This window comes from Lupinus angustifolius, chromosome LG04 (assembly GCF_001865875.1).
Source record: "Lupinus angustifolius cultivar Tanjil chromosome LG04, LupAngTanjil_v1.0, whole genome shotgun sequence".
Classification (NCBI taxonomy): domain Eukaryota; kingdom Viridiplantae; phylum Streptophyta; class Magnoliopsida; order Fabales; family Fabaceae; genus Lupinus; species Lupinus angustifolius.
In genome coordinates, this window is record NC_032012.1 from 8,550,836 (window position 1) to 8,563,091 (window position 12,256).

Below are 12,256 nucleotides of genomic sequence, written 5' to 3' on the forward strand. Positions count from 1 at the left end.
TGGAACACAAAATCATGCATACTAGACCGTAAACCAATTTAATTCCAAGATGAGCAAATCATTTGAGGGGAAATATATATATTTATTTTGTACAAAGTCTTAATTTTCTGATATAGTGTTTTAAGCAGTATTATAAAATTCGGTTCGAAATGGTCGATTCGACTGATTTAACTATGAATCGGACATCTGACTAGTTTGAACCTCTCTTCTAATGAGTTTGCATCAAAATCAGATTAACTCGATTTAACTCAGTCGATTTAAGTCTAAAATTGGTAACTCGAATGGTTGGACTAATTGGACCGACCTTGTCAATCAAAAAATATTTTTTTTAAAAATAACTAAAATAATGTTGTTTTGAGATGAAAAAAATCAAATACTTTTAATTTATTTTTAGTTATATTTATCATATGTTAACCTATGTTACACCAAAACTTTCGTTATTTAATTAAATTTTAAACTTATCTGCACTTTTGTTGTAATTAAATCATAATATATATGTTGTTTGATAATGTTTTCAACTTATTTGCGACATTTCATAGTAGTGAAATATTCTTTGTTGGTTATATAATTAAGCACGATAATATTTTTAAATTTGGAATATAGAGTTATTAAATAATGTCAGCTAATATTATGAATTTTTTAGATTTGTTAATGTGAATCGAGTCAATCAGTCACTGATCTAATGAGTGACTCACTGACTCTATGCCTTGACTGAGTCATTGACTGGTACAACTTTAATAACATTGATTTTAAATTATGGTTAAGTTACTTTTACCATATTGTGGGAAAATATAGTTTATGTGATTACTATGTTATTTTGGAATTCTTAAAAGTATAATATTGTGATTACAATTGTGGTTGTTGCTTAAATTTAAAATATTGTTTTGTCTAGTTAGCTTTGCTGGATAGAGATATGAATTATGATCTCAATCATTTAGTCTTCCATTAAAGTATTAAACAACTAAGTCAATTAAACTTACAAAATATTTCCAATTCAATTAACAATTTTTTTACCTTTCAACTTTCACTAGCCTATCTTATATGTTTTCAATTAAGTTATAAGTTTTTAATTAACTTATTAGGAAATTGTGGTGAATATGATTTAAAAGAACAAATATAAGTAAACTTTCAACTTACATGAATGCACAAGTTTTCTACATTTAGCTCTCTAGTTTTGTATTGCAAATTTTGTCTTTGTTTGCAAAGGTATTTTAAAGGATAAATAGAAATTAAACTTAAAATAAAATCACACATTTGAGTAGGGGCAAAATTTATTTTATACTAAATTACATCGATACTATGTGAGTTTTGATCAAATTAATTATATAAATTATTACTCTCTTTTTTGTACATACACAAATTATACCTGTATTTATATTCATATATTAAACTAACTATATATCCCTATATGAAAAATAAATGTGATATTTTAAATAAAAAATGGTGATAAATGTAATTAAGTTAAGTAAAATATAAGATATTGTGGAGAGAAATCAAAATAATGTAAGACTCAACGTTTTTTTTTTTTGACTATTTTCACTTGTTACAAGATTTATTAATAATTGTAAGGAAATATCGTTTAAAGTACTCTTATACTAGATTATAACAAACCAAAATTAATGAAAAGATATTGGCCTATATACTATTTGAATTTGTCTCAACAATAATATATTATATTTTGTTTAACTTAATTAAATTTATCACCATTTTGCATTTAAATGATTACACTTGTGGAAATAATCTGTATAATATATCTATATAAATTAGAAAAGAGAAGAGTAGTTTGTAAAATTAGCTAAAACTCAAAGGTATGGGTAGGAGGATAACAATTTTATTCAATACCATTCTAATTTTTATGTCTAATTTTTTGATAAATTAGGTATCCTCAATTCTTAAAAAAAATCAAGACCAAGTCAAGTGTTGCCCTAATATCAATGTTTTCCGCTAGTAATAAATTGTGTCCATAAAGTATTGACGCTGTCTCGACAAAAAAATCATCCACATTCACATTAAAGCTTTTCTTAATAAAATCATTAATCTTTTACTACTTGAACTTAAAATTCTCTTTCATCATCACTTTTATATTTCTTCATTTTCAATACCCAATCCTTCTATATCTATAAAAGGCCCCCACCCTTCCATTTCCTAAGCCAAAACCCTCTGTCTTTTTCTCTCTTTCTCTCTTCTCTCTCAAATTCTTATCACCCTTCAACTAAAACTATAGCAAATTAAGCTACACCCTCTTAAAAACCAAGGAGTTATATATATATTACTCATGGATGTAAAAGGAGGAGTACTAAGCAACACAAGCACCATGATCCAAAGTGAAGAAGAGGATATGGACCTTAGAAGAGGACCTTGGACCGTTGATGAAGACCTTGCTCTCATTAATTACATTGCTAATCATGGTGAAGGTCGATGGAACTCACTTGCTCGTTCTGCTGGTAACTTCTTTTTCTTTCTTTGTGTTATTTTATGATTGTTAAAGTTTACTAGAAAATACTTAAAAAACATGTTCTTCAACACTAGAGTTTCTTTTTTGCTACATCTCTATTATTTGTGGTGTGAAAGCTCTTTAGTTCTTGTGTAGTTTCATCACCAATCAATTTTGGGGTTCATAATTAAAGCCAAAGTTTGCGGTTTAAATATATGTTTGTGTGTGAAGAGCATCATGATAGTGAATCATGTTTTAGGAACTTAATGACATATAGTTGTACGTGTAGTGGGGTATGAGATCACATGAAATAAAATATATACTTATAGGTTGTTAATAATTGCTTGGCCGCACCACCATTTATGAAAATGGAAAGAGAATATGAATTGATACAACCACAACCCAAAATATTACATGTTTTATAAAAATAAAGTAGCACGAGAATAAAAGTGCTCTTCATTTTTACCTGATTTGTGGTATTTTGCTTGCTCAAAAACTTTAACAATTTAAGTAATTTTCTTTTGCTATAGGACTCAAAAGAACCGGCAAGAGCTGCAGATTGAGATGGTTGAATTATTTGCGTCCTGATGTTCGACGTGGTAACATCACACTTGAAGAACAACTTCTTATTCTTGAGCTCCATGCGCGCTGGGGAAATCGGTAAGCAAAATATGCACGCTACGATACTAGAATAATATGACTTTTATTCTTTAGATATAATGACATTACACTTTTATACAAGTGCAAAAAATTCTTATAGATGCACATACTGTGTATATTTTTTCAATTGTATTATTTGGACATTGTATTTCATAATTTGATGTCTTGGTTTTGAATTGTTTATTATTACAATTTCGAGATCTTGATTATTTTTTACATATAATCTAACTCATTTCATTTGATGATTGCAATTAGGTGGTCCAAAATTGCTCAATATTTGCCAGGAAGAACAGACAACGAGATCAAGAACTACTGGAGAACTCGTGTCCAAAAGCATGCTAAACAACTTAAATGTGATGTGAATAGCAAACAATTCAAGGATGCCATGCGCTATCTATGGATGCCAAGGTTGGTAGAGCGCATCCAAGCCGCGGCAGCTACAACCACAACCACAACTACTGATTCATCAACCCCATCTGCCATTACTAGAAATGTCACCAACAACAACAACAACATCACATACAACAACCTTAACAATAACAATTTTGAGGTTCATAATGAAGGGAACATGATGTTATCTCCATCAATTATGAACAACAACTTTGGTTGTTCACAAGTTAAACAAAGCTATACCACAGAGAACAGTAGTGCAGGCACCTCATCAGACTCTTTTGGAACCTATGTGTCACCGGTCTCGGACATAAATCATGATTACTACAACGTACTACTTGGTAGTAGCAACAATAACCCTAATCTTGGTTATCAACAACAACAAGATCATCAAGTAAACTTCTTAGATTGCATTACAAGCCCATCAGGATTATGCTCCCAAGAGATGGATTTCCAAGCTATGGAACCAAACAACCAGTGGATTCAGAATGGGGACACATTCAACAATTTCTGGAGTTTTGAAAACATGTTACAACAATTTAATGACAACATGTGAAACATGATCATAGGGTGATGAAAAAGTGAGAGGGCATTGTGAAATTTACAGATGAAAGTAGAATTAATTAAAGAGAAATTTCATAGAATAAATTCATATGTACGTAGGGCACCCATAGGATCTACGTTGAACATAGATTTTAAACTCAGGAGTATATTATAAGAGCATATAGAAGGAAATGTGAATTACTTTCTGTTTGTAGCTTTTTTCTTTTTTCATGTTCTTTAATTTTCCTTATTTTAGTGGGGTGTTGGTATTAAATATTTGTAATTTGAGCTTCTTTATATAAGATTTCATTCTTTGAAATTATTATACTTTTTTTGTTCAAGTAGAAAATTCAAAAACTACGAGAACAAATAGTATTTTAATTTTGTCCTAAATTAATTAAACATTACACTTTGATTTTGATTCTCATCTTAATTCATATCCCTAGCTAGTGACTAGTATAGTAGTGAGTGCATAATAGATGCATATGATGATACTACATTAAATTAATAATAATTGGAAGACATTTATGTGCATAATTGATTCCACACACACACCCCACCCCTTTTTTCCTTCTTTGTCTAGTCCCTATTACAAGTGTTATTATATTAGTAATAATCCCACTTTCCAAACCTTGTCCACGGGACCTGAACCAAACCAAGCAAAGTGATTCTAGATTTTTAAAAGGAGATCAAAAGCAATTATAATTTTTTTAGACTTGGTCTAGTATTATTGGTGGGTTAGCTCCAATGTTCAAGTTGGTCATTAGGGACAAAACTTTAAAGTTATACATGTAATCCTCTATTATTACCATGGTTAATAAAAAAAGTGCTTAATCTGCCACCTAAGTATGATTCCAAAGGACCCAACTTTATTTTATCTCACGCTTTGTTGGATTTCGTACGAACAAAGCTTTGCTTAGATCCAAAATTACTTTCATACTAATCCATGTAAAGTGAGGTGCCTGAATGGGTAGTTTCGTAAATTGAATTGGAGCACGTGCTGTTTATATATAAAAACGTGATAGAAGAGGTGGTTATGGCGGCGGGGAATCTTTTTAAGCACAAATATAATAACTATTCTATACTTATTATCATTTATCTTTTATCATTTATGATAAAGAATCATATTATTAAAAAAATTAAATTAGCTTTTATTAGAATCAATGTGATTTTAATAAGTTCTATGGTTTCTATTAGTGGGGAATAGAGTGTACATAATAATGTTATATGAGAATTTCATAAGTATAATTCATCCAAGTGGTCCCAGAGAATGAGGTGTTTAGGAGCTGCCACGTGACTATATTTTAAAGAGAAACAATGAACCGAAGTAGAAAAGTACCATATATTTATGGAAGAAGAATTATCTTCATTAATAAATAGGTAAATTGTTGTTTTTACACATATTTTTAATAGCAAAAAAAAAAATTTCGTAATAAGTAAAATGATAAAATTGTTATTAATGTTGTTTTTTGTGTTATTATGTGACACTTGTCTCTCCATTAATAGAGAGGATCCTTACTCAACACTTAGACTTCCTTCCATTATTGAAGAGACTAGTTAGTTAAAAATACATAGGAAAAAAGGAGTCTGACTCCTCTCCATTACTGGAAAGGTCACTTAGTTGAAAATACATGGAAAAACGAAAAAATAATAACACTTTTATTCTTTTACTTTACATTTTGTCTTTAGAAATACACTAAAAACTTAACTATCCTCTCACTCGTGAATATGAGTAATAAAGATGAGTCTGATTGTATATTTAGAGGTAGTAATCTTATATCATTATACTAAATTTTCCTACAAATTTTTCTACATATATAAAAATGTAATATATGTTATTTGAAATCAATTATTAATAAACTAAGTATAACTTTGTGGGATATATCATATTCAAATGGTACGATAATTTATAAGAAAATTTAGTTATAGAATATATCATTTTTGATGGGATTATGATAATCTATATCTGTTTTTCTAGTTTGCTAATGTGATCTAATGGTAAAGAATGACCAACATAAAAATATTGATGAATCAGAATACGTATTAAATGGAGAATTTTGTTCACTGAAAGACTAAACAAATCAGCTTCTAATAAGAACTTTTACACAATCTCTTAATTAATTTGTTAGCACAATATTTGGCATATACCTTTATTAGGGTTACCGGACCTTATTGCAAAGGGCCACAACCCTTGAAGAGCCTCAATATATTGTAGCCCATGTATGACACCCCCTCCCTCAAATTATAATTGAGTAGGTTTCGTTTTAGTTACATTTTGGCAAAAATAGGAAAATTGTAAATTGTTTAAAATTCTTTTGTAAAGAAAATAGTTATATTTTAATGTGATCTAACTTAAAGTAATGATTTTCCTTCTTCTTTTTTTTCTTTTCTAGTAAAGAATATGTAGCATAGATACGTATGAGAAACGTACTGAAGTTGAGTACATTAAAAAAAAGGAAGAGAAAAATGTATAACTGGACTCCACAAGCATATAACATAAGAGATCAAAGACTTTTGTTTTGGAGCCACGTTTGATTTCTTGAAAAGTTTTCTTCACGGTTCAAAGAAAAGCTTCAACTGGTGAAGCTAGGTATGACTTTGGAGTCAAGGGTTGGGACCCATGCTGAAACCACGTGGCCATGGTTGAACCCAACAAGGTCCATAGGAATAGGTGGGACCCTATTCAGCTATATCTGAAACATGTATGTTGTTAGAGTCACATTCATATTTCTTCTTGTTACTGTTTGAAAGGAACTCATCATTCTACAAGCCCCCTTACATTGAACCTCAAGGGCTGCATGAGTGTAACACCATTAGTTGGATTCAAAAAATAAAATAATACAAATAAATGGTAGATGATATATTAATTATATTTAAATCTTTACAATAATAGTATATAAGTAATAATAAATATGTATTACCCGAGCCTATATCATTGCCATAATCGTTGTTATTGTGGTTATTGCATATCACACCATTATCTCATCATGTCTTTTTACTATTATTATTATCCCACCACTAAGTCAACATATATATTAGAACTTATATTTAATTTTGATAATATAATTTTGTTTTTACATATAATTTATTATATTGTGTTATTATCTATCAAGTTATATTGTAAATTGGAACATATTAAAGGATACAAACCACACATAACATTAAAGTTGGAATATGTTTTTTGGTCATCAAAAATTAAATATAGTGGCATATTAATGAGATCTACATTAATATGTTTAAAGAATTTAAGCATGAAATTTTTATAGTATTAAATAGTCCATACGGTTTAAAATTTCAAAATATATATTGAATCCACCACTTTCCCATGCAAAAGTTTTTTTTTTAATCTTTAAAGATGACTAACACTTCCCAAAAATATAAGGGTAATAATCTTGTGCCATCTCATCTCCACTAATTCGTTTAAGTGGCATTTGAACTTCTTCAACGCTATTACGTTTTCATAAAAGCAACATATATAATGGTGGCATCTTTGAAAATATTCTAATTTATGGGTTATCTCATGGAGGCCAATTATAAAGAATGTGGAAGAAGGACGTGCTACTAGTCAAAGTCAACTAGACTGCGAGGTAGAAGAAATCAATATATAAAGCTTGGAAAAAATGCATGATCTGAAAAAGACTTTTGATCAAGTATTTTGTTAGACATGATATTTTTGTAGAAATGTACAAAATATAATGTTTAACTCTTTCATTCCATTAACTTTCCTTGTCCATTAGTATCATAGTACATCTACATTACGGATTGAGATCACCTCTCTTAAATGGTGTCTTATTTCATGTCTCAAACCAATTAAAATGTGACTTTTTGTTATTTTTGTTTTTAAAAAATTTCTTTTATTTATGTGGCAAAATGTAATAGACTTGATATATAGAGTAAGACACGGTTGAAGACAGATAATCCTTGTCCCTACATTACATCCTTTTCATTGGTCGTTTATCACTTGCGTGAAGTTTTGTAATGAAAGCCAATAAAATCATAGTTTTAAGTTAAGTGTGTGTTTCGTTGCAAACCCTCAGCCACAAATTGAATATATGTGCTAACATATAAGTTAATGGAGATAAGCTCTTGTCAACTTTCATAGGTCATTTCCTAAAATGAAGGGAAGATATTTCCAACCCGTAACAAATAAAGGGAACGTTTGTGTTGGCTTTCCACTAAAAGGAAAAAACATGTTTTGCATTTAGACTTTACCTATGATCATACTCTAGCATAAGTCCAAGAAAAATATATTGCAACTAATTAAGTTAAATTGAGTCACATGTTAGACTTATTAAGCATGTTATGGGATTCAGCCTTAATTAGCTTCTAGATTTAAGAAGAAAAGTGTGGTTTGTATTGTAATAGGTTAGAGATAACTATTTGTCTTATCTTTGATTTTGGAAATTCTAATAATGTAGTTATCTCACATTCAAACATTTGTTTCACCAAATATAGTGGTGGGTTTCAATTTGCGACCTAATAATAATACAACAGAAATAATAACAATGGACAAAGCTATAATTTAAGTTTAGCAGTACTCTATCTTAATCAAAAGTTTACCTTACTTGATGAAGAATATATTTGCTGTAATAAAAAAATGTTAACACCTAATTAATTTAAGTTAAAAAATTATAGCATGATTATTACTTGTCCAAATGAAACATATAACTTTATCAGCAAAATAGATTCTATCTTTATTTTATTTTGACCGTACAGATTCTATCTTAAGCATAAGCCAAAGTTCATCACATATTACATATTGCTTTATCATAGTCAAAAGTTGAGCTTACTTGAAGAAGTAAAAAGTGATTCTCCATATTTAACATAAGATTATAATGAAAATTGACAAGCAATAAAGGCATGTTCTTATGCGTGGTTTAATTAGCTGGGCATGCCCTCGTGGGACACGTTTAATCCCCATAAGTTTTCGATAAGGCCAAATATGAACTTTTGTTACGTGATGAAACAACTAGCTAAGCTAATCCCTATTCAATTAGGTTAATATTTCGTTAATAATATTCATGTAAAAGTTGCGAGTTTGAGTCTCGTATGTAATAAAAATATTAATATAATAACATTTGTCGATAAAAAAAATTGAATATTGAGCAGAATCTTGAGCAATGAGCTTTAAAACTAGTGGTTTTTCTTCAGTAATTGATGCCATGGATTCATACATGTAACGAATAGGATTTTTGTCCTTAGTGGGTTACATGATAAAATATTAAACATAAAACTTCAACTATTTTTCTGCAGAATAAACTCTTTTTTTAAGGGATGGTCTGAACTTTATAAAGTTAGGAGAGTGGGAGAACATAATGAGAAAGTAACATAGGCATAATAGAGATTAATTTCTTACACTAACAATTCATATCTTAACATTAACCAATGGAACTAAATCTAGGAGATGTAATTAGGATATTAAACCTTAACATCGACAAGAATGAATTATTATATATCAACTTCAAACATAAAAATTCAAATAATACTGTCATTTTAATGAAAAATAGTGTAGAAAATAAATTTTTTTATACTACTAAAGATATCTGTTCAACTTTTTGGGTAAGAAATTAACACTTTTCGGGGTTAGTGATTATATCTTCTAACAAGTGTCGTTCTCAATAATCGAATTATCAATCATGGAGATCCAATAAAACCTTACATTACTAGACCAACTACTTATTGACATAAAACAAACTGATATACTTTTAAAACTAAACTTGTTGATAACTTGAGATAGTTGGTCGTGCAATAGTGAATGGAACATCGTTAAGATGTTTCTCTAATCTCTATGATTAAAGACTGTGTTTTTTACAAATCTAATCATTAATGATAGGATTAGCATTAGTTCTTTGACTATAAACAAGACAGGTACAATTAAACGAATCATAGTTGAAGGGTTTAGTTAAAACCTAAGAAACGGGTCAAGCATCTGGTACACTTGTTAACTATATATATATATATATTGATGTGAAATTATATCATTGCTTACGCCATACAACACATATGAAAGCATAAGTGATTATTTTATATTTATTCTTTTAAGTGGGGTGATTTTATTAAGGCACAAGGATTATTTATTATCACGTGGCTTGAATTATGTGCCCAAACCTATGTTTGTCCCTGACTAGCCCAATCAAATTGTGCATTCTGGAAATAACATACAAATTATTTATTATAATTTTAACAGTGTTAATATTCCTTTTCACAGAGTCCATTTTACTACAAAAAATCTCTTTCTTCATCTCCAGGTTCCGTTTTCGTTGCTGGTATACTTTGATAGTTTATATATAGTACTAAAAACATATACTTTAAGTCAAATATTTTATTCATGATAGCGACACTTGTTAAGAGAAATAGAGTAGTTTCTTAGACAACAAATGAAAAAATACCCTTGACAATACCAAATAAAACACAGGCATGATATAATTAAAATGTTTGTTTTAAAAAAATTGTGCCTAGCCTTTGCCTTTATGTATGTCTATATAGGTTTTTTTAGAAAGAAATTAATATGTAAATATTGTAAGTATTTTTTATATCGTGGTAAATTATTTATCATTTATATATTAATCATCATTGAATATCATTGAATATCATGTGTTACGGTGTAAATTTTTTACACTAATAATGCATAGATTAAAACGCTTCTAGAAATTGGTATCCCAATATTAAATAGGCAAACTGAAAATAAATAGATGTTTTAAATCAACAAATAAAAAAAGAAACTGAAAAAGGTACTTGTTCCTGTCAAAAGGTCCAACAATTTGACAAGTTAGAGTAGTTTTAGTTGAAGTACCCAAAATTCAATAATTCAATCATCTTGTGTATTGTCCTTGTCTAATTAAGCTGCTCCATTGACACTTTCAAAGTTAATCCGCAAATTTAGCTCAATCATCGCATTAAAGTTTTGCCATCGACTTAGACTAATTTTTTAAAAAAGCATAGAAATAGCTACACTCTAGAGTAAGAAAGACATAGAATAAAGTACATATGCTATTATCATCAAAACTAGCTCTTCAAATATAGATTAAGTTCACCATATTTATTAGGGGAGATTAATTTGTTTAATTTTCCTAAAATAACGCTTTAGATATGAATCTTGTATATGAAAATAAATTAAGTTGGAAGAGTTTAACCCACCATGTTGTGATGTTCTAAACAACTTAAATTAAATTGCATCTTGTTAAAAACTTATGGTCTAGACAAAAAAACTTCACAATTGAAGGTAGCAAACTTGAAGTTGCTTTCTTGACATTTTCATTAGATTGTTTTTATAAATTAGATGTAGATTCAAGCTAGCTAATTTTTGAAATTAAAGATTATAACATAATGATAGTAGCAAAATAATGAAAAGAGTTTAATGTATTATTGATATTTACTCGTGTTTAGGGTTGTAGAGGTGTTTGATCACATATTGTTGTGCTTCATTTGTTCAAGTAAATAATAAATGTGCAAATTATGTTATCAATCTGCTAGGATGCAATCACCTAAGACTTCTTAGAACATTTAAAGAACAATATTGATCACCTATGAAGCAAACAACATACTAGTTCATACATAAGTTGTCACAACTCATAACACTTCTATGGGATGGCAATCATTAATCATTTATTTGGGCCTATTTTTTTTATATTTTTTTGTTTTATGGGCCTTTCTTCTTTAGTTGGAAATTGGGAGAAAAAGTTTGTACCAAATTCAAAAAATGTGAGCTTAGCAAATGGTATTGGTTGGTGCTGTTGTATTTGTGTGTTTCTTGTAGTACCAAAGTTAAGAACTAATCCATTTTAGGTATATGGATATCCTTCCTAGTTGTTGTTTTCTGTTTTGTAGTTGAAATATATGATTAAGTAATATATCAATTTAGTATTATCTTTAGTTTAGTGATGTAAGGTCCTACTGGATCCCCAAGGTTGAGAATTTGATTCCTGTGAGTGACACTTGTTGAGAGAGACAACTACGAATCCTGAAAGAGATTAGTTCTTTACCCAAAAAGGTGATGAATACTCTTGATAATACCAAAAAAATAATAAATTATTAGAAGTATTTTACTATTTTTCTCTCCAATTGGATGTTTACAAGAGGGTTTATAATGAGGAGGGGAGATGGGACAAGGGAATCAAAAAGAAAAAATAATTGAAGTTCATTTTTTTAATAAGCAAAGTTTTTCACTAAGAGATAGGTGAGGGGGAAATTATGCACTTGTTAGAGTTTAAATTCAAGTACTAGCTTATA

At 29.1% G+C, this 12,256-nt stretch overlaps 1 protein-coding gene across 1 annotated transcript; it reads left to right on the plus strand.

The window, feature by feature from the left end:
- On the plus strand, window positions 2,163–4,352 carry LOC109345539 (transcription factor MYB108-like). Its single transcript, XM_019584601.1, has 3 exons — window positions 2,163–2,444; window positions 2,965–3,094; window positions 3,350–4,352. The coding sequence occupies exons 1-3, from the start codon at window positions 2,276–2,278 to the stop codon at window positions 4,038–4,040; spliced, it is 990 nt and encodes a 329-aa protein (XP_019440146.1). The 5' UTR covers window positions 2,163–2,275; the 3' UTR covers window positions 4,041–4,352.

Coding starts and splice junctions, on each gene's coding strand:
- LOC109345539 (XM_019584601.1), top strand. CDS start 2,276: ATGGATGTAAAAGGAGGAGTACTAAGCAACACAAGCACCATGATCCAA. Junction 2,445..2,964: donor CTCACTTGCTCGTTCTGCTG/GTAACTTCTTTT, acceptor CTTTTGCTATAG/GACTCAAAAGAACCGGCAAG. Junction 3,095..3,349: donor CATGCGCGCTGGGGAAATCG/GTAAGCAAAATA, acceptor GATTGCAATTAG/GTGGTCCAAAATTGCTCAAT.